This window comes from Oscarella lobularis, chromosome 16 (genome assembly GCF_947507565.1).
Source record: "Oscarella lobularis chromosome 16, ooOscLobu1.1, whole genome shotgun sequence".
Lineage (NCBI taxonomy): Eukaryota > Metazoa > Porifera > Homoscleromorpha > Homosclerophorida > Oscarellidae > Oscarella > Oscarella lobularis.
This window is the reverse complement of record NC_089190.1, coordinates 876,469-895,872: the sequence shown is the minus strand read 5'-3', so window position 1 is coordinate 895,872 and position 19,404 is coordinate 876,469. Positions and strand designations below refer to the sequence as shown.

The 19,404-nt window shown below is 47.4% G+C and overlaps 2 protein-coding genes across 2 annotated transcripts; both read right to left on the bottom strand.

The window, feature by feature from the left end:
* Positions 1-4,778: 4,778 nt before the first annotated feature.
* Positions 4,779-5,923, bottom strand: LOC136196913 (tigger transposable element-derived protein 6-like). The gene is made up of 4 exons (XM_065986572.1): positions 5,316-5,923; positions 5,002-5,220; positions 4,895-4,916; positions 4,779-4,853 (listed from the first exon to the last, which is right to left on the bottom strand). Exons 1-4 carry the CDS (start codon positions 5,921-5,923, stop codon positions 4,779-4,781), a joined length of 924 nt encoding a protein of 307 aa, XP_065842644.1.
* A 1,756-nt stretch (positions 5,924-7,679) lies between these two features.
* LOC136196912 (uncharacterized) lies at positions 7,680-9,031 on the bottom strand. The gene is made up of 2 exons (XM_065986571.1): positions 8,130-9,031; positions 7,680-8,073 (listed from the first exon to the last, which is right to left on the bottom strand). The coding sequence occupies exons 1-2, from the start codon at positions 9,029-9,031 to the stop codon at positions 7,680-7,682; spliced, it is 1,296 nt and encodes a 431-aa protein (XP_065842643.1).
* Positions 9,032-19,404: the final 10,373 nt, after the last annotated feature.

The following is a 19,404-nucleotide window of genomic DNA, read 5'->3' as shown; positions in this document are numbered from 1 at the left end:
GTGCGCCCGCAGCTGGCGTTGCTGCAACGGCACTTCCCCCTTTCTCTCTCGGTGACGGATTTACCGGTACTATCTCTCACCGCCTTGTGGCCCGCATTCGCGCCGGAGAGTTTGTTGACATGGCAGAGCTCCTCCCCGACAACCACGAGCTCCTCCGGCGCGAGGCGGCAATGTTTGCCGAGCGCGAGCCGCAGGGAGCGCCTCGCGTGCGTCCCGTACTGCGCCAGATCCCGTCGATCCTGAGCTGGGCTCGCTGCGCTCTTACGCCGCCGTTCGCTCTTGCGCCAGGTCCGGCGGGCACCACTTCCGGGTGTACCTGCGCCTAATCCCACAAGAAGCAGGTCGCAACGCCGGCGATGGCTGGCGCCTTAACGACACACGCTTCCGGCAGCTCGCCGCAGCCGACGCCACGGCAAACTGGGGCGTTGTCTCACCAGGACTCTACGCTCAGACGTTTGTTGCGCTGGGCCGCCTTGCCATCTCGCGCTGCGTTCACTGCATCTTCGGCGATCATGTCGCCGCCGACTGCGCGCTCGTCCCGCTGGCACCCGTTTCAAAACCAAAAGTTCTAACGGTGGCTCGCTGCCAGCGTGAGCGTGCGCCGGCCGACAAGCCCATCTGTCGTTCCTACAACGCCGGACGCTGCACGTTCCGTGATTGCTCCTCCCGCCACGTCTGCGCTAATTGCAAGGGTCAGCACCGCATGCGCGGAGGACTCCGAGGCAAAGCGCCCGCGATCGCCGCGCGTCGAAAAGACAAACGGAGAGTAGAATCACCCCTCCGAACCGGACGTGTGTTGCATGGTCGCATGCTTGGGTTTTGGTGGGGTTCAGTGACCGCCCCTCTTTTTTCTTTGCTCTTGTGTCTGTCGGTCGTAAGGGACGTCGTCCCTTCCTCTGTGCTTTTTCCGTTGCTGCGCCACTTGTGTTCTTGCGGAGCGTAGGCCCAAAGGCGTGGCAGCCGTACTCTCAGAGGAAAAAATGATTGCTGCATTAATTAGCAGTCTCACCTACAACCATTTGTCGACGTTCCTTCTCCCTCCGGAATTTTTCTCCTAGCAGTTAACGTTCTTTGCAAGATAGTTACCCGTGCTCAATTACTTAGGGCCGCTGCTCTCACCAGCAAGCGACAGGCTCTGCAACGTGCTATCTCTACATGAACGACTTACGCTTAGATGCGTGTGCGCCGCGAGCGCGCCGTTGCCTTCCAGCCCGTTTTCGCCGCGTTGCGACGCCGGTTGACCTATTGCAGTGGCGTGCGCTTCTCCGTACTCACCCAGACGCGTTTCGTCGACTACGTGCTACGGGGATTTGAGCACGGTTTTCGTATTGGTCTCGGATCCTCCCCCCATCGCCGGACGGCTCGAAATTTCCTAACGGCAGCCACGCACGCAAGTGTTGTGCGAGGGTATTTCTGTGGTGAGCTCGAGGTAGGGCGAATCGTTGGCCCAGTCGCGCCTCAGTGGGTGGAGCACGTGAGCCCATACAGCGTCATCCCTAAACCGCACCAACCCGGCCGTTGGCGACTCATCACCAACCTCTCCGCTCCGCGCGGAAGCAGTGTGAACGACGGAATCGACGCGAGTCTATGCTCGCTTTCTTACGCGCGAATCAACGATGCCATTGCAATTGCCCTCGATCTCGGCACGGGCTGCCTCCTCGCGAAGTTGGATCTACACGCCGCCTACCGTCACCTAGGTGCCCGTTCACCCGGAGGACCACCCGTTTCTCGCCGTGCACTGGCAGGATCAGCTTTTCCTCGACGCGGCTCTCCCGTTCGGTCTCCGGTCAGCGCCGAAGATTTTTTCGGCGGTAGCGGACGCTGTTTTATGGATCATGACTCGTAGCGGCGTGTCGCACGGCCTTCACTATCTCGACGATTTTCTGTTCCTTGGCAATCCGGGAGCCGACGAATGCGCGCGCTACTTAGCAATCGCTCTGTCTTCTGCAGTTCTCTGCGCATTCCCGTGGCTCCGCACAAGGTCGAAGGACCGTCGTCGACCCTTGTATTTCTTGGCATCGAGATAGACACGGCGAGCGGCGTCTTACGATTGCCGGCCGAAAAATTGCAGCGCTTACGCCTCTCCCTACGACGATTGATCTCAGCGCGCGCCTGTACGAAGCGACAGCTCCTGTCTCTTGTTGGTCTTTTGCATCACGCGGCGACGGTTGTGTGTCCGGGTCGCTCGTTCACTCGTGGGCTAATCGATTTGTCGACTACCACTGCTCAGCTTAACTCGAAGCTGCGTCTGAACCGCGACGCAAGAGCCGACTTAGCGTGGTGGGACGCTTTTGTTGGCGACTGGAATGGCGTCAGTCTGATGTAGAACGCAGACCCACGCGATTCGCGTTCAGTCAGACGCTTCCGGTTCGTGGGGCTGCGGAGCGGCGCTCGTCTCGTCTAGTCCACCACGCTGTTTTTCCCATCGGTGGTCACGCGCTTGGATGCAAAAATCTATCGCCCCCAAAGAGATGTTTCCCGTCCTAGCGGCAGCGTGTCTTTGGGGAGCCGAGTGGCGCGGACAAACAATTTTAATCGAGTTCGATAACACAACGGTTGTCGCCGCCGTAGGCAGCGGGGCTAGTCGCGACGAGGCACTCATGCCTCTCCTCCGCACTCTGGAGTACGTTCCAAAAGCGGATTTTTCATGCGTGCGCGGCACATCCCGGGCAACCTAAACACCTTTGCGGACGCACTCTCTCGCGGTAACCCCTTGACGGCTTTTATGTCGTCGTCGCAGGTACCGGTCGACCTTCCGCGGCCTTTCATTTACTTCCTCGACCACCTACTTTTGATGGCGCCGGATTGGACGTCGGAGGCTTGGAGGAGGCAGTTGGGCGATATACTGCGTCCGCCCTAGCGCCGGCAACATGGCGGGCGTACGCAGCGGGTCAGAAGCGCTTCAGAATTTTTTTGCGTTGCAACTAACATGCTTCATCTGCCTGCTCAGGAGGAAACCTTTTGTCTCTGGGCGGCCGCTCTCGCCGACGAAGGCCTTCAGTACCAGACTATCCAAGGCTATCTAGCTGCGGTACGCAACCTTCATATCACCAGTGGTTTTCCAGACCCATTTGTGCCAAACTTCTACGGCTGGATCTCGTCTTGCGCGGTATTCAGTGAGAGCGCGCCAAGACCGCAACGCCGGACTCTCGGCAGCCCATAACACCGGCCATCCTCCGTCAAATCAGGGGCAACTTGTCGCACCGCGCAGCTGACTTCAACATCTCTATGTTAATATGAGCTGCCGTCTGCACAGGATTCTTTGGCTGCCTTTGCCCAGGAGAGTTTACGACCGATTGTTTCTTTGACCCGGCGCGCCACCTCTCGCCGCAAGATCTCCTCGTCGACTCGGCGGCCAAACCCTCGTGGGTTCGCCTGAAAATCAAGTCGTCAAAGACGGATCAGCTCGGTGTTGGCGCGGATGTTTTCCTCGACCGTACCGCCGATGACCTCTGCCCTGTCGTCGCTCTTCTTGCCTACGTGGTGCGTCGGGGACATGGCCGAAGGCCCTCTCTTCCGCTTTGCTGACGGCCGCCCGCTCTCTCGCGCGCTGTTTGTAGAACGCCTCCGCCGTACTCTCACAGACGCGGGCTTCCCGGCAGCCTCGTTTGGAGGACACAGCTTACGCATCGGCGCCGCTACAACGGCTGCGGCGCGTGGCGTTGGCGACGAGCGCATCCTGTCGTTTGGCCGCTGGAGAAGCAACTGGTATATGCGGTCCATTTGTCTTGCGGCTGATGCTCGCGCTCCGCTCAGCGCTACTATCTCTAAGTAGTTAGCTAGAAAGCCTGCAACGTGTTGGTGTTTTGTCTGTTTGTGTTAGATTATAGCGTCTCTCTTCCTTGCGATCATGTTGTCGTCTTGTCTCCCCCTTTTTTTTCCCCCAGCTCGGTTCACCGCGTAAGCCACACATTTTTGTCCAGCAACGGTCTGTTCCCGCGTGCCTTCTTCGACCCCTGCCGCCTACGTGCCGGACTGTCCGGTTGGGCGAAACCCTGGCCTAGAGCCCTGTGTCTCTGGGGATAGTGTGGGCTGGTGGGCGTTATAGACGACCAATGTCCCGGACTCGGTAGTTCGCCTCGTAGGCTTCCGGGTCCGCGGAACGACACCGAATTTCCGGGACAGCCCCGGATATCTGGCCCAGCCGCCCCCTTACACCAGCAAGCACCTTCGCGTAGCAGGTGCAGCCGTTTGGGTCGAGATGGCTCGATCGTGTCTCGGTCCCCCGACGGATATCAATCCTCGCTTCAGCTGAACGGGTCACGTGACGGCGAGTTGCATATCCCTCTCTTTTATATCTCTGGCAGAGATTAAGGAGAGCAGTGTACTATGCATAGGTTATTGACTGATGATCGTGCATTATGGCACGAAGGGCGTGACTTAGTGCCCGAAACAAATCCGAGGGCTATAAGTAAGCCCCGAGTGCTCTAAATGACATTATAATGCACAACAATCATTCTATAAGTCATTTATTATAATAAACGAAGTTTTTCGGGACTCATTTTTATCCAAAAAATTAAAAGCATATCTTACGCTCTAAATCAGTCGAAGTAGCTCTTATTTAATGAAGAAATTGCTGCCTTTGCCTTTAAATAAACGAAATTTTCGTGGCCCGGTTCCTAATGGGGCCTCATTTTTATCAAAAAAATCATTGCATATTTTACGCTATAAATGAGTCGATGTAGCTCTAATTTGATGCAGAAATTGCTGCCTTTACCTTTAAGTAAACGAAATTTTTGCGGCCCCGTTCCTATTGGGGTCCCATTTTATCTATAAAACTAATCGCTGGTTTTGTTGCTATACAGTCGACTCTCCGAATAGTAGACACTTTGGGGAAGATAAAGTTGTCCACTCTAGAGAAGCTGTCCACTCAAAGAAAACCATCTTTTTTTACGTCAATTCGAAACGTCTTTTCGCTAACAGAATTATAAGATAAACGCGTCCAAGGTTGCCTGTTTTGTACAACGCCTGCTGCAGGCAGCAACACGGTCAATATTTTGCCCAATCTTTTTTGCTTCTTCTGCGCAGTTCTTGCTTTCCAGAAACAGTTTCACGTCTTCCAATTGCGTCAATGCTTCAGAAAACGTTGATATTTTCAAAGGGGGATCAACTTCGGCAATGCACACAATTTCTTCAACATCGTCAGATTCCTGTTCGGTCGAACTCGGGTCTGACTTAGCAGCCAAAGTTTCCATAAATTCTTCTTCCCAATCGTCGTCACTGCCAATAAAAAAACGGGTAAATAATTTTCTCCTTCTACGTATTCTTCAGCATGGCACGAATTCTCTGCTCCGCCTGAGTGTGCATCAATTAACTCTTGCAGCGCTGCCGCATTCTCGTCAACATCCTCAAATGGATCAGCGTCTGGAATATGCGCCACAGCCATGTCGTCGGCAAGAATACCAGCTCTACGGAAGCACTTTTTAATTGTATCTGGTTTTACTTGTTTCCACGCTTCAGAAACCCAACGAATGGCCATTAGAATGTTCACCGACTTTACAACATCTGTAACGGTTTCGCAGTCCTCAATTCTTGCCAGGACATAACGGAGAAACAGCGATTTGTAAAATACTTTAAAGTTTTGGATTATTCTAAGATCAAGTGGCTGCAACTCGGAAGTTGTATTAGGAAGAAGAAATAGATGCTTGATGTTAGAATACTTTCCTTGCAGGTCGTGGGGGTGACATCCAGCATTGTCAAGAAGCAGCAAGATGGATCGCCTTTGAGAACTTAGTTTTCTATTCAATGAAGATAAGAGTGAGTCCAAAATACTTCCCGTCATCCACGATTTGCTCTGGCTGTAGTAGCGAACGGGGAGGTTCTTTTTCACGTTTCCCTTAATTTTTCTTCCTTTGCACTTGACTCCTTTCCTTGAAAATCCTTTGTCTTGGAGTGTTTTCCAAAAGCAGCCTGTCTCGTCCATATTCCAGATGTCTCTTCTATCGTACCCGTCTAGAATCTGCGGTAAGCGCTCTTTCCAACTTTCAACAGTTTCACCTCTCACGTCGCCTGATTCACTGCAAATTGTGACCCTCTTGACGTTAAACCTCTGTTTCCACTTTGTCAGCCATCCACTAGATCCTCTAAAGTCATGTTGGCCTAGATGTAATGCGATTCTACTAGCCTTTTCCGTCAGTAAAGGCCCCGTCGGAAAAATATTCTTTGAAGTTGCCATCAGGTACCATTCGTAAAGACAGTCGTTAACCCTTTCGCTGAAAAAAAAGTTTAATGTCGCCATACTTGGATCGTCGACTAGTCTTCTTTAGCTGAACTGACGAATTAGCCATGTTGGCTTCGTACTGAGATACGATTTCATTTCTCTTCTTCAAGATGACCCCCCTATTTGGCTCTTGCTGCATCCAAAGACTTCGGCAAGTTTTCTAATGGGAACAGCACCGCAGCCTGCCGCTTTTACAACTTCGTACTTCCTTTTCTCAGAGACAGGTACACCCTGTCTTTGCCTTTTTGCGTCGATAAAGCCATTGCAACCTGGGCCACGATTACGCCACGTGCAGCATAGCGCGCGCATTGACGAAATTTTGCGAATCACGATGGCGAGTTCACCAGTTTCTGAGCAAAACGCGGACTACCTAGAAGTTTCTTCATACTTTCGTATACAAAGATATCTGGGAACCAAGAATAGGGGAGACGTTGCTTCTTCGACGAGAGCCCAATAACGATATAGACAGAAGAGCAGTTGCAGTCATGAAGGAACAGGACGTTGTTGGACATGTACCATACAATCTTGCTCCATTTCTGAGCAGCTTCTTGCAGCGAGAAGTGAACAAAGGAACGGTAAGGATTACTGGGAAACGCGTCAACCGAGGAGGCGGCTACGGTCTAGAAATACCTTGCCTTTATTGTCTCTATGGCGCTAAGCCATTCATTGACAAAATGAAAGAAATCGTCAGAAACCTGCTTGAGGAAACAGTTAAACATAGAAGGTATATACGTAAAGCACAATTTATAATTTGATGCATAAACTGTATAAATTCTGCTAAAAACGTTTAGGACTGTGGCAAATTTTAGCGCAACGGCATTCGAGGAAAGGTACTCAAATTGAAAAATACATTTAAACGACCAAATTGTTTATACTCACGATATCAACAAAATTTGTAGTGGGTTTGGAGATAGTACGGAAGGAGATGGACCGGGAGATGGAGGGAGAGAGGAGAATGAGACAGCAGAGACAGAGAACGGAGGCGAAGAGAGTAGGGGGGAGGAAGGAGAACAGGAAACAGGAAGAAAAAGGCAGAAGAGAAAGCGTGATCAGGGGGAGGAAGTGGAGAGAGCATTCATAGACACCTTGTCATACTTGAGGTATACATTAATTACAATCGCATGCAACGTTATTTATCCTCAGAAATTTTCTTCAGAGAAAATAAGGAGGAGGAAGGCGAGTGCTCGCTTTTTGGAAAGCAGGTGGCAGCGACCTTGCAGCGGCTGCCACCTCAAAAGAGAGCACTTGCCAAAATCGAGATTGACAAAGTGCTTTTTAGCATAGAATTTGAGCAGTAAGGTAACCCTATTTATAAACGGTATATATCACATATCTTAAATTTGTGTATACATAGAGCGCATATATATATATACTATGCGCATAGACATACGTGTATATGTATCTGTTTACTGTTTTACGTTGATTATTGTGTACTTTAATATCTAGGTGATGACCAAGTTTACGTTCTCATAACATGAGCCATCTGCCATGGAACTGAACCCTCCTCACTTGCAAAATACTTCTTGTAGGCGATGCGAGATTCGGACGCCGCTTTCGAGTACTTTCCGCCTGTCCCTGCCAGCGGCACAATTGCTCCATGGCCCCCTCCAATTCCATCTCGCTCTTCTCTCCACGATCCAGGCAGAACGTTCTCTCCGTCGTCAATATCAATGAATCCTGGTGGACAGTAGCACGCCGAGTCTTTTACACGCAAGAAATTGTGTAGGCCAACAGCTGCAAGGCATACACTCGTTGCCGTTCCTGGATCGGCGATCAGCACACGACGAAAAATTCTCCAGCGCGAGGCCAAAATTCCAAACGCATTCTCTATTATACGGCGAGCTCTACTCAGTCTAGGTAAGATGTAAGTGTTTTATTTTCCAACATTGCAAGGAATGAATATGCTAACCTGTAATTAAATAATGCTTCATCATTCGGCAAATTTCGACCCGGAAATGGTCGCAGCAGATTCTTTTTTAGCGGAAAAGCTTCATCTCCTACAAATACGTAAGGTAGCATCTTTGACTTGCCATCTATTAATAATTCAGCAGGTAAAGGAAGATTCAGAGTTTCTCTTTCTAGTGATGCTCCAAATGTGCTATTGCTAAATATTCCTCCATCGCTTTGGCGCCCATAATTTCCAATATCCACGTATATAAATCTATAGTTAGCATCGACGACGGCCATTAATACGATAGAATGAGTTCCTTTATAGTTATAATACGAAGAACCAGCATGGGACGGGGCCTGTATTATGACGTGCTTTCCGTCGATAGCTCCCAGACAACGAGGAAAATTCCAGCGACTTTCAAATCGTTTGGCGATTCCTCTCCATTCCTCCTCGTTAGCTGGGAATTTTACGAACTCTGACTTGAGAGTCTCCCATAGCGCTGCGCACGTCTCTCGGACAATTCCGTTTACGGTGGATTTGCCCATATGGAATTCAAATGCTAACGAGGTTTGCGAGTTGCCTGTAACCAAATAGCGCAATGTCAGGGCAAGACGTTCTTGAGGAGAAATTTCAGGCCGACGTGCTGAAGACGTGCGGTAGGCTCTGGGATGAGCGATACGCGGCCCCACGATTTGGAGAAGACTTTCAAAAGTTGTTGGAGTCATTCGTAAGTAAGAAAAAAAGCCTTGCTTGTCAGACACGGAAAGCTGACGAACGAGGCAGTGATCGGCACCGTGCACACGTCGGCATTGATTTCGTGCTCGGACCCAGCATCGACGCCTATTTTTCGACTGACGGACTCTCTTCCAAACTAACCACAGAAGGGTCACGATAACGAGCTTCTCTTCCGAGGACAACATTGAGAAAATCGCAAAAAAAATTGTACGACACGTGCCAGAAATTCTCAATTGTTTAAAGTGCGTTAAAATAGTGACGCTAGACCAATAGTTAATGTGAACGGGTTTACGCATACGCAGACGTTACGGAGACGGACGCAACGCTGACGCTGGACGGACGCAAGCCTAGCGTAACCTAATGTGAACCAGCCTTAAGGCTTTCTGTGACACTCGGTTTGTTTGTCCTCTTCTACAGAAACAAAATATACACTAAGAATCTATTTTGGGACACGTATTTTGTCCACAGTTCAGAATTAGGAGATGTCCATTAGATAGAGAGACGCAATGTTATAAAATATGCTGAATAAGGATCCGTGAATGGGCCTCTGTCCACTGGGAAGAGCTGTTTAAACAAAAATTAATCGCATATTTTACAAAATAAATGAGTCAAAGTAGCTCTTATTTAATGCAGAAATTGCTGTCTTTGCCTTTAAGTAAACGAAATTTTGGCGACCCGGTTCCTATTGGAGCCTCATTTTTATCTATATAATTAATTGCTTTTTTTGCTTTAAATCAGTTATTAGCTCCAATTTGATGCAGAAAAACGTTTTCCTTGCTGCCTTTGCCTTTAAATAAACGAAATTTTCGTGGACAGGTTCCTAATAGGACCTCATTTTTAACTATAAAACTAATCGCTCATTTTTTGCTACAAAGCAGTCGAAGTAGCTCTAATTTGATGCAAGAAAACGGTTTTACTGCTGCCTTTGCCTGTAAATAAACGAAATTTTCGTTGTCCGTTTCCTAATGGGGCCTCACCTTTATTCAAAATATTTACGCTATAAATGGGTCGAAGTAGCTCTAATTTGATGCAGAAATAGCTGCCTCCACTTTATATAAAAGGAATTTTTTCGGCCTGGTGCCCCTTTTTTATCTATAAACAGATCGCTCGTTTTTAGCTATAAATCAGTCAAGTAGCAATAATTTGATGCAGAGAAACATTTTCATTGCAGCGGTTGCTTTTGAAAAAACGAATTTTTCGTTGCCCGGTTACTATTGAGCCCTATTTTTATCCAAAAAATTAATTGCATAATTTTCTTTATAAATAAGTTGAAGTATTTCTTATTTAATGCCGAAATTGCTGTCTTTGCCTTTAAATAAACGAAAATTTTCCGGCCCGGTTCCTAAGCTACTGAAAGAGTTCGTCTTGCGGGACCGACAAAGTGTCGATCGACAGCTACCTGGAAGGATCGTGAGACAGAATGCGCAGAAGAAACGATCAATGTTGGCGGACAAATGCGAAATATAGGCGTGTCTTGAAGTCGGGGAAGCCCAAAGACAATCTAATTAGTGACGTCGCGTCGCTACTGGGAGTAGGTTCCTTTTGGGGGCCCCTCAAGCAAAATCGACGCCGGTGTGAGTTGCGTATATCGAATCCGAATGTCCATGCGGAGAGAAAAGTCGTCGCCTACCTACTTACGGAGCCATAGCTGTACATACACTCAGGAATGCACTTCCGCTCTGTACGATCTTAGTAGTTTCCACGTCCGATCTAACCGCCAGCAACCGTTAATTGCTAATCGAGGTTTGGAAAGATGCGTTTTAGGGCTGTCACCTGTATACGTATATATGAGACGTCGGGATGTCGAAGACATTGCAATACAGTGGATGAGAGAACTTCAGGTGGGAGCACTGGGAGGAAGACGTAAAACGGAGACATTTTAAATAGTCTTGGACTTTTCGAGGTAAGGACTATACCGTTATTACTCCTGAAACGTTCTGGGCGTCTTGATTACAAGCAAAAATCGACCTGAGCAATCGAGCGAAGCGAAGGTTTGCTTTTTATCTATTTTACGGCAGCGATTGACGTTCTCAAGACTGCATACACATGCTGGTTGCGTCTAATTTGAAGTTCTCGATGAAACGAATCATATATCAGTCTCAATCGAAAGGTTAATTAGCTAATTTATTTACCTGGTATAGTATATTTCAAATCCTAACCATTTTCTGCGTATCCTTAGAGCACCTCAGCTTGTAAATTCATAGCAATTCAAGAGCGGTTTAACAAAAAAGGAAGGAGGAATACATATAATAGAAACTGGTCCACTTACCTTGTCTTCGACCGGGTAGCAAGATCGCGTAGGAGTTTTTGGCAATTATTTAGAGTAGGCTTTTGTCGTTCGAAAGAGTACCTTGAGGTAACGTTTTCGCGTCTGTGTTAGCATCACCCAGGCAACACCAACGTGGAGGTCCAGACGCTTCGTTGCCCAAAATGGCAGTAGTTTTGAGTGGGAAAACACACAAGTTCGAAGAGAGACAGACAGAAACTACGCAGAAAAACATAAATGGGGAGAGAGATAAGCAGAAAGTACCTGTACAAACACGTAGATAAGGAGACAGACTCATACAGGATTGTAGAAAGAGGCAGAAAGTACTGAGACTGTCTAATTTCTGCCTGTCTCTGCTTCTGTCTACACACTGCCTATATGTGTCAGTCTCTTTATCTGCGTGTTCTTATATGTACTATTTGCCTATCTGTCTCCGCATTCCTGTTTTTATGTTTAGTCTCTGCCTATCTGTGACTGTGCTTTTTTGTGTAGTTTCTGCCTGTCTGTCTCCGCATCTATGTGTGTGTCTGTGTAGTTTTTTCTGTCTGTGTTCGCATCTATGTGTTTGTCTGTGTACTTTCTGCCTGTCTGTGTTTGCATCTGTATGTTTGTCTGTGTAGTATAGGCTTCTGTCTTCACTGCCTATATGTGTCTGTCTCTTTATCTGCGTGTTCTTATATGTACTATTCGCCTATTTGCCTCCGAATTGCTGTTTTTATGTTTAGTTTTTTGCCTATCTGTGTCTGTGTTTGTTTGTGTAGTTTCTGCCTGTCTGTGTCCGCATCTGTGTGTTTGTCTCAGTACTTTCAGCCTCTGTCTACACTTCCTGTATGAGTTCGGTCTCCTTATGTACGTGTTCGTACATGTACTTTATGCTTATCTCTCTCCCCATTTATGTTTTTCTGTGTAATTCCTATGTCTCTATTCGCATTTGTGTGTTTTGACTACTCAAAACTACCGCCATTTTGGGCAACGAAGCGTCTGGACCTCCACGTTTTTTATTCAGACAAATACTAAACACAAAAACAAAAGAACAGGAGTAGAATAATGATTGTTCAAGATTACTTCCAGCTGAAGCACCGAACGGGAGCTCCATCCTGGGGGAAGGGGGGGGGGGGGGGGGGAGGGGGGGGCGGCCCTATACGTGAATTTTTCGACTTATTGTATTCCGCCATTCGGTGCTCATCTTGTAGAAGGTAGTAGACATAAATCTTGTAGACTGTTTAGACAAAACGTACTATCGTTGTTCATTGCTTTGCGCAGGCCAAGATAACAACAAGTGGCCAATTTACGACACAACAGCTTTGTCCTGTGGCGTGTATCGTACGTTTGGACGAATTATGGCACACGGCCTTGTTCACGGCTGCACGGCTTTACCTGGTCTCTCGCCAGCATCAATCATTTACATAATCACTGGCAGCGTGGACAAAGCGACAGAGCAACTGGTGTTCGAGGATCTGTGCGACCCGGAACTAAGGCTCATTGTCAACACAGTAAAGTCGCGTTCGAAAAATCTGTCTTTGTGACTTTTTTTGCGTAGATCATGAAAGATGAAACGATAGAGAAGATTTCTCAGGCAACGCCAGATAGTGTGTTGCAGCTCCTGTTGTCTTCAGGATTTAACGACTTAGAAGCAATGCAGAATCGCGTATATGCCACACACGCCGATATGGTTCATGAAACCGTCCTAAAGAGAAAGGCCGAGTTGGACGATATTCGGGCTAATATGGCTGATGTAAAAGATAAACATGGAAAGAATCTTTTGGTTTACCTCGAAGATGTGTTGATGATATTCAAAAATTCTTTCCAAGTTCATCACTAAAACATATACAAATATAAAATGTTACTAGTAACAAACTTGACGCTGTAGAGCTGGAAACTGTATTTTGCCATTGGCAGCACAGCACTTCCCCTTCAGGACAAGGTTGATTTCGCTCTTCTTCTTTTTTCGGGCAAGATCCATGGCGGTAAAATTAAATTTGTTTGTCTTTCTGGCAGTAGGCTTCTTTCACTCGGTCGACGGTTGTGTTGCCTGCAAAATGTTTCTTGTCGTAATAGATTCTTAATATCAAAAAGTCGTGCGCACGCAACTGCATATGGTATCAATGCCAGAGATACATATGCGTAAGTAAGTACGCAAGAGAACGCATTCACCACTGCCTGCAAACTGTTTCTGTCTGCGTGCGCTATTTGTCGCAATTTGCTGCTCCCTTTGGGTCCCTCCCTTTGCCAGGAAGATATCGCGCAGCGGCCGACGAGCGAAGAGAAGCCTTCGGCGACGCTCCTCTTCACTTTAGGTGAGTTCTCAAAGGCATTGGCCAAGTCGAAGAGAGGCGGGAGTCAGCCGTTCCTCTCTTCGCTGGCACCCGAACCGCCTCGGCTCGCGCCGGAAGGCTCTTACAGACTGCCATGCTTCGTTAAAAGAAGCATCGGCTTCGAGAGCCTAACCGGAAGTGCGAAGTCGAGCGATGGTGTCCTCCTCGTCATGTTTTCCAACTTCTTAGGCTCCTCTGATGCTTCAAGAAAGAAGAAAAAGACATCAAGTAGCCGGAAGACGGCTACGAAGGAAACCAGTAAGTTGTAGAGACGTTTTTCGAGTTATTGTCTTAAATCCTTTCTCTTTTATTTTTACATGTTATCTAGATCAAGTTGAGAACTTTTGAAAGGTTTTTAAATTTTTTCTTATTTTTTGTATTTTTTATAATTACTTTTTAAAATAAAGTTCTGAACTCTAATATCATGTGTCTGAAAAAACGCAATGACATCTCCCAACCTCACTGCTAAAAAGACAATTTTGAAATTGGCTATTGATTTCCAAATATTCAAAAATATATGCAAAAATTAGCGGTTATTGATTTCTGTAACGGCAAATTCAAATCAATTGAAACTTTAAACAAAGACAAAACGTAATTTTTGAAATTTTTTGAGTCTAAGTTTGTTGTCTGAAAGTATGATTACAAAGAAATATTCATTTTTGAAAATTGCATCCGGGACCGTCAGTTTTTAATCGTGAATGACTTGTCAACGGATTGTCGGATTTCAAAACTTTTGCACAGATCAATTCCTCTACTGATTCTGCATAAGATAAAGTAAAATCAGTAAATTTGAGCAAAATTGCCATGATCGGCGACCAACCGCGCAACGCGCTCAAAGTTACATGAATGTAGCTGAAGCCTTTAAGAATTGCGCCTGGCTGCAAGTCGTTTTGCGAACCAGCAGTCGTAGCCGCTGCTGACCAGCACGGTTCAATGCCCGTGTAGGCAACTACCGTATTCCCTCACATAAAGGCGCATGCGCTTATAAGTGAACTGAATAAGCGCATGCGCCTATAACTCGAGTACAAGCGCATGCGCCTTTAGGCGAGGGATAATCGTCCGTCGGGCAGCATCTGTACACGCGACATGCATCGCAAGTCCTATTCTCTTGAATTTAAGCGTCAGCTTCTCGACTCTCTCAAAGAAAACGACGGAAATGCTTCAAAAACGGCGAAGCAGTACGGAATTCATCGAAAAGTCGTGCAGAGGTGGCGACAGCAGGAGAGCAGGCTTGATGAAGCATCCGAAAGGCGTGACGTCTCTACGCGCAAAAGGAGACGCCTATTCCGAACCGGATACTTGCACGGAAGACATCCTGAGTTAGAGAAATTGCTTGTTGAATGGATCAAAGATCGAAGGGAGGAACGAATAACAGTTAATGCTCCTGACGTACAGTCAAAAGCACTGGAATTGTACGAAACGCTTCACGGAGTTTCTCCCGAAGGACAGTTCAAGGCGTCAAAAGGACGGCTTAGCAGGTTTTTGAAACGAAACGATTTGTGCACACGCGTCATTACTTCTGAGGGCCAAAAGATTCCCACTGATGCTTCCGATTTGGCAAAGAAATTCATTGACGAGTGTCAGGTTTCTCTCGCAGAGAGAGAATACCCAATGTTTGCAATTGGGAATATGGACGAGACTCCCATGTGGTTCGACATGCCCTCAAACCGAAGCATTGATTTTAGAAGGGTGAAAACTGTTTTATCGAAAACGACAGGGAAGGAAAAAATGAGATACACTGTCGTTTTGGCCGCGTTAGCAGACGGAAGTAAACTTCCTCCTATGCTGATTTTTCGTGGACTGAAGAATGTTCCGAAAGTTCAATTTCCCTCTGTCGTTGTAGTCCAGGTTTCCAAAGGCGGCTCAATGAACACGGAGCTCCTAGAAAACTGGTTGCAGAATGTTTGGAAGCGCCGAAAGAATTCTCTTTCGTCAACCAGCTGTTTTGGTTCTTGATCGTCACGCCAGTCACCTGCATGCTCGAATTCAAAATCAATTGACACGAGAAAATCAAACTAGAGCAATTTACGTCCCTGCCGGAATGACGCCACTACTGCAGCCGTGTGATTTGTCTTGGAACAAGCCATTTAAAGACGCGATGAGGAGGAAATGGAAGGATTGGCTAGCCGATGGGATTAGAGAATATACTAGGGCCGGCAACCGAAAATCCGCTTTGTACAAGCAGGTGGCAGAATGGGTGGTCGAATGCTGGAGTTCACTTGACGCGGAAATTATAGCCAAGTCATTTGCGCAATGCGGCATTGTGCAAAGTACCGCCCAAAGCGATTTAATGTTGCACAGTCGTCTGGCTGCAATGCTCGGTGGTGAAGATGTCAGCGAAGAACTATCGCAGTCTAGCTACTCGGAGTCCAACACAACAACGTTCACCGATAGCGATGAAGATTCACGTTCAGAAACTGATGGAGATGACTAGGACCTGTCCCACTGTCTGTTTACCTATGCATTAGCAAAAACAAAAATAAAACAAAAAATTTTATACAAGCGCATGCGCCTATAAATGAGTTTTAGAGATCGTTTTCTTCGGAAAGAAAACAGGCGCTTTTTCACTTATAAGCGCATGCGCCTTTATGTGAGGGAATACGGTAGGAAAACTGTGAAATTGCAATTGAATCCGTTCTTTCTCAGCCGAGAAATCGACACTTTTTGCATAGAGGCGAAAAAAGCCTACAGATTTTGCTCCAAATTATACAGTTTAGAGACACGGCAGTGCTAAGTCTATTTTCATTTAAATATCGTCAGACTTCCTTATTCGAAAGTCGCAATTAGGGCTCAAAGTTACATTGAAAGCTCTAACGCGCGCTACAGAAAACTTTTTCTCGACCCAGGGGGGGTTGATCGTTAGCGCACTAGGCTTCGGTAACCTCGTCCAAAAACGAACGTTTTTCCGCAGTCGCCTATCATTTTTAGTGCGTGTATGTGATCGTTGTGGACAAGGTGGCCACTGATGTCGGCCACAGACTTGTCTGCTATCGAACACAACCAACCGCAAAAACGCCTCCGTTCTCGCGATTTCCATTGAAGCTTTTAGATCTCCGTGAGAATTCAGCTTCGTTATATCATGGCGCTTTACGCCGTGACTCGTGGCGCCTTTCCTTTTGCATTTTTCATACAGAATGTAGGCGATATGGCATCTATCGAAGCTCAGGTTGCCGCTAGAGTCGCGCGGATGAAGCGTAATCGCGTAGAACTAACGCCTACCGGCTTCACCCTGTCTTCCAAACAACGGCGTCAAACTGCGGAAAGCGCTACAAGGCAGCTTCGAGACGTACCACGCCCCCTTCAAAGAACTTAGAAAGAGACAATTTGCTTGGAAGCCCTGGATGCAGGAGGAAGATCTTAAGCTCTCTGCGACACTCTCACTCAGGGCTGGCCTAACGAACACGGCTTAGAGCATTTGCTGAGGCCATCGCCTAAAGCGGACCGAATGTTCGTAAAGGACAGAGAAAATTCGGCGCCACGAGCTATGGCAAGCCTTATGGAAGCCTAAGGCAAAGATTGCGATGGACCAAAATCTCATAGCAAAACGCAGCGAAGGTCACAGAGCTGTTTTAGACACGGACGACGAAGTCCCGCAAAAAGCGCACGCAAGCATTGGAATTAATCTTGAACCATTTCTATTGGCCAAAGAAACTTACCATTATGTTTAGGTGGCATAGAAAGAATCGTGAAGCGCAGAAAAACGAACTTTTAGAAAGGGCGTGGCCGCCTAGTGCGCTAACGATCAACCCCCCCTGTTCTCGACCGTTTTTCAATGATAAACGACGTTCGGACTAGTCACTAAGTTTTGAATGCATTTCGTGGTCCTTTTGAAAACATCGGTGACGGTAAAATTTACGCCTGTTGTGCAGTAGCTTCGTTCGCAAAATCCTGCGTTTTTTTTAATCAGCAGCATAGACGCTGCTTTATAGGTGCTCGTGTGTTGTTTGCGCTTACGTAAACTGCGATATTTTCTATAGAATGCTGAATCGTAACCCTACCCGCAAACCCTAACATAACCCTACCATGTGCGTACGCACATGCGTTGTTCGAGCGGATCGACGAGCGAAAGTCTGATGCAGAGAACGTTTTTCCGCCACTTCTAACGCGCAAACGAATGGCTGCGGTTGCAAGCGAGCTGTGAATTAGCAAGAATCGTCGAAAAGCGGCACCTTCGAGTACAAGCTCGTCATTCACTTCCTGTGAAAATATGCAGGATTCTAGAATTCCTAAAATCGCCAAAAATCTATAAGTTGCTGGATTGACTTCCCACGTCATCCGTTGTAGTCACCCCGTATACCATTCGAAAGAGCTCAACGAGCTCTATCTTTTGAGCGCCCATGTGGCGTGATAGGATGAAATCTCGATTTATTATGAACTAGCTAAACAGCCCGTGCTTTGCACGGGCAGTGGGGTATCCGGTGTTTGTGTAGGGTTATGCGCGATCGAAATCGCGTAGGGTGGCCGCTTCGTGCAGTAGGTGGCTTACTGTTGTCCAGTTGTAGGCGTCCGGTGTAGCTTCGATGGCTGCTTAGTCAATGAAAAAAAGAGAAAGATGATGCTTAACGTGCGTTAAAGACATTTTGTACGGGATGGTAGTTATACGGGTTTTCGCGGCCTCGTGCAAAGGTGCAAAGTTTCGAATGTCGAAGCGTAAAGCCTCGGAGAGCGTCGAGAAGTTGTCAGAGTTGAGAAGTCCGGCGAAAAATGTCAGAGTCCAAGGCATGCTGACACAGCTTTCGCCAATGAAAACGTCCCGCAACGGAGGGACGTCATACTTTCGTGGCAGCATTTCTGACGGCGATCAGAACGTCGCCGTATACGGATACGCTCCCGACGTTCGTCGAGATTTGGCGGAAGTGGGAAGGGGAAAGCGGGGGCTGATACTGGAAAAGTGCGACGTCGTGGAAGGAAGGGAAGGGAAGTTGGAGATCTATGCAAAGGGAGGCTCTGTGGTCAAGTCCACGTCGAAATTGTTTGATGTGGATTTTGCGGAAAGTGAAGAGGTCAAGAGCGCAATGCTGGAGGAGGTGAAGAAGATGAATGTTGGGAGTCTTTTGAATGTAAGAGGGAAAGTGCTGGAGGTGGAGGAAGAGAAAAAGGGGGGAGAGGATTGAAGCTGCAGAGGGTGCTAATAGGGGATTCGACGGAGACGGAAGTGGTCACGCTCTGGGAGGGTCAGATAGGAAGTCTAAAATTGGGATATTGCTACGACGTGAAGAGACTTCGGGTGTGTTCTTTCAGCGGAAAGAAGTACCTTTCAAGTGTGAAGGGGATGACGGAGTTCGTGGAAGTTGATGAGGCCCAAATTGGGGAGGTGAAGGAGAAAGAGCAGGGAGGAAGTAGTCTAGAAGAAGAATCGGTTACCTACGAAGATGTTTGTGTTGGGGGAGTCAAGATGTTGGACAGCTACAAAATGTGTTTTGGGTGCAAGGAAAAAGTGGAGCCGGACGACGACGAATTTGGTACGTGCAGAAAATGCAAAATGTTGCAAATGCCGGATAATTGCGAGACGACGAAAGTGGGTCATTTGGTGTTGAAAGACGGAAGGGGAGAAATCTACAACGTTCGGGGCTACGGGGATGTGTTGGACTCAATTGCGGTCGTGGAGGGGAAGGATGCGAGGTCACTAATGAGGGCCAGAGTGTTTTCGTGTTCCGTTGTAAAAGGAGTCTTAAAATCAGTGTGGAGAAAGTAACTTGTGGATTAGATCTACTCAGGAGATTGGATGTGTGTTGTCTGGTACTTGCTTGTTAGTGTTAGTGTGTAGGTGTTTTGAAAAGTAGAGCATGCCTTGATTGAGTGATTGAGATTGTGATGAAAGCGAAATTAAAAGAGTTGCATTGCATGTCACTTACATTGTATAAGAGTCGAAATGTGCATTGCGTCTGATTTAGAGCTACCCAGGCCACACCAACGGGGAGGTACAGACGCTTCGTGGCCCAAAAAATTTTGCTGCTGCACTTGTTGTGTTTCCTAG

What these genes read in the sequence shown, in the direction of transcription:
- LOC136196912 (XM_065986571.1), bottom strand. Translation starts at nt 9,031, where the DNA reads ATGTTGTCCTCGGAAGAGAAGCTCGTTATCGTGACCCTTCTGTGGTTA. An exon ending in GAAGCATTATTTAATTACAG is followed by an intron (nt 8,074 to 8,129) that starts GTTAGCATATTC and finishes CATCTTACCTAG; the next exon opens with ACTGAGTAGAGCTCGCCGTA.
- LOC136196913 (XM_065986572.1), bottom strand. Translation starts at nt 5,923, where the DNA reads ATGGACGAGACAGGCTGCTTTTGGAAAACACTCCAAGACAAAGGATTT. An exon ending in AATGCGGCAGCGCTGCAAGA is followed by an intron (nt 5,221 to 5,315) that starts GTTAATTGATGC and finishes TTTTATTGGCAG; the next exon opens with TGACGACGATTGGGAAGAAG. An exon ending in GAAGAAGCAAAAAAGATTGG is followed by an intron (nt 4,917 to 5,001) that starts GCAAAATATTGA and finishes TAATTCTGTTAG; the next exon opens with CGAAAAGACGTTTCGAATTG.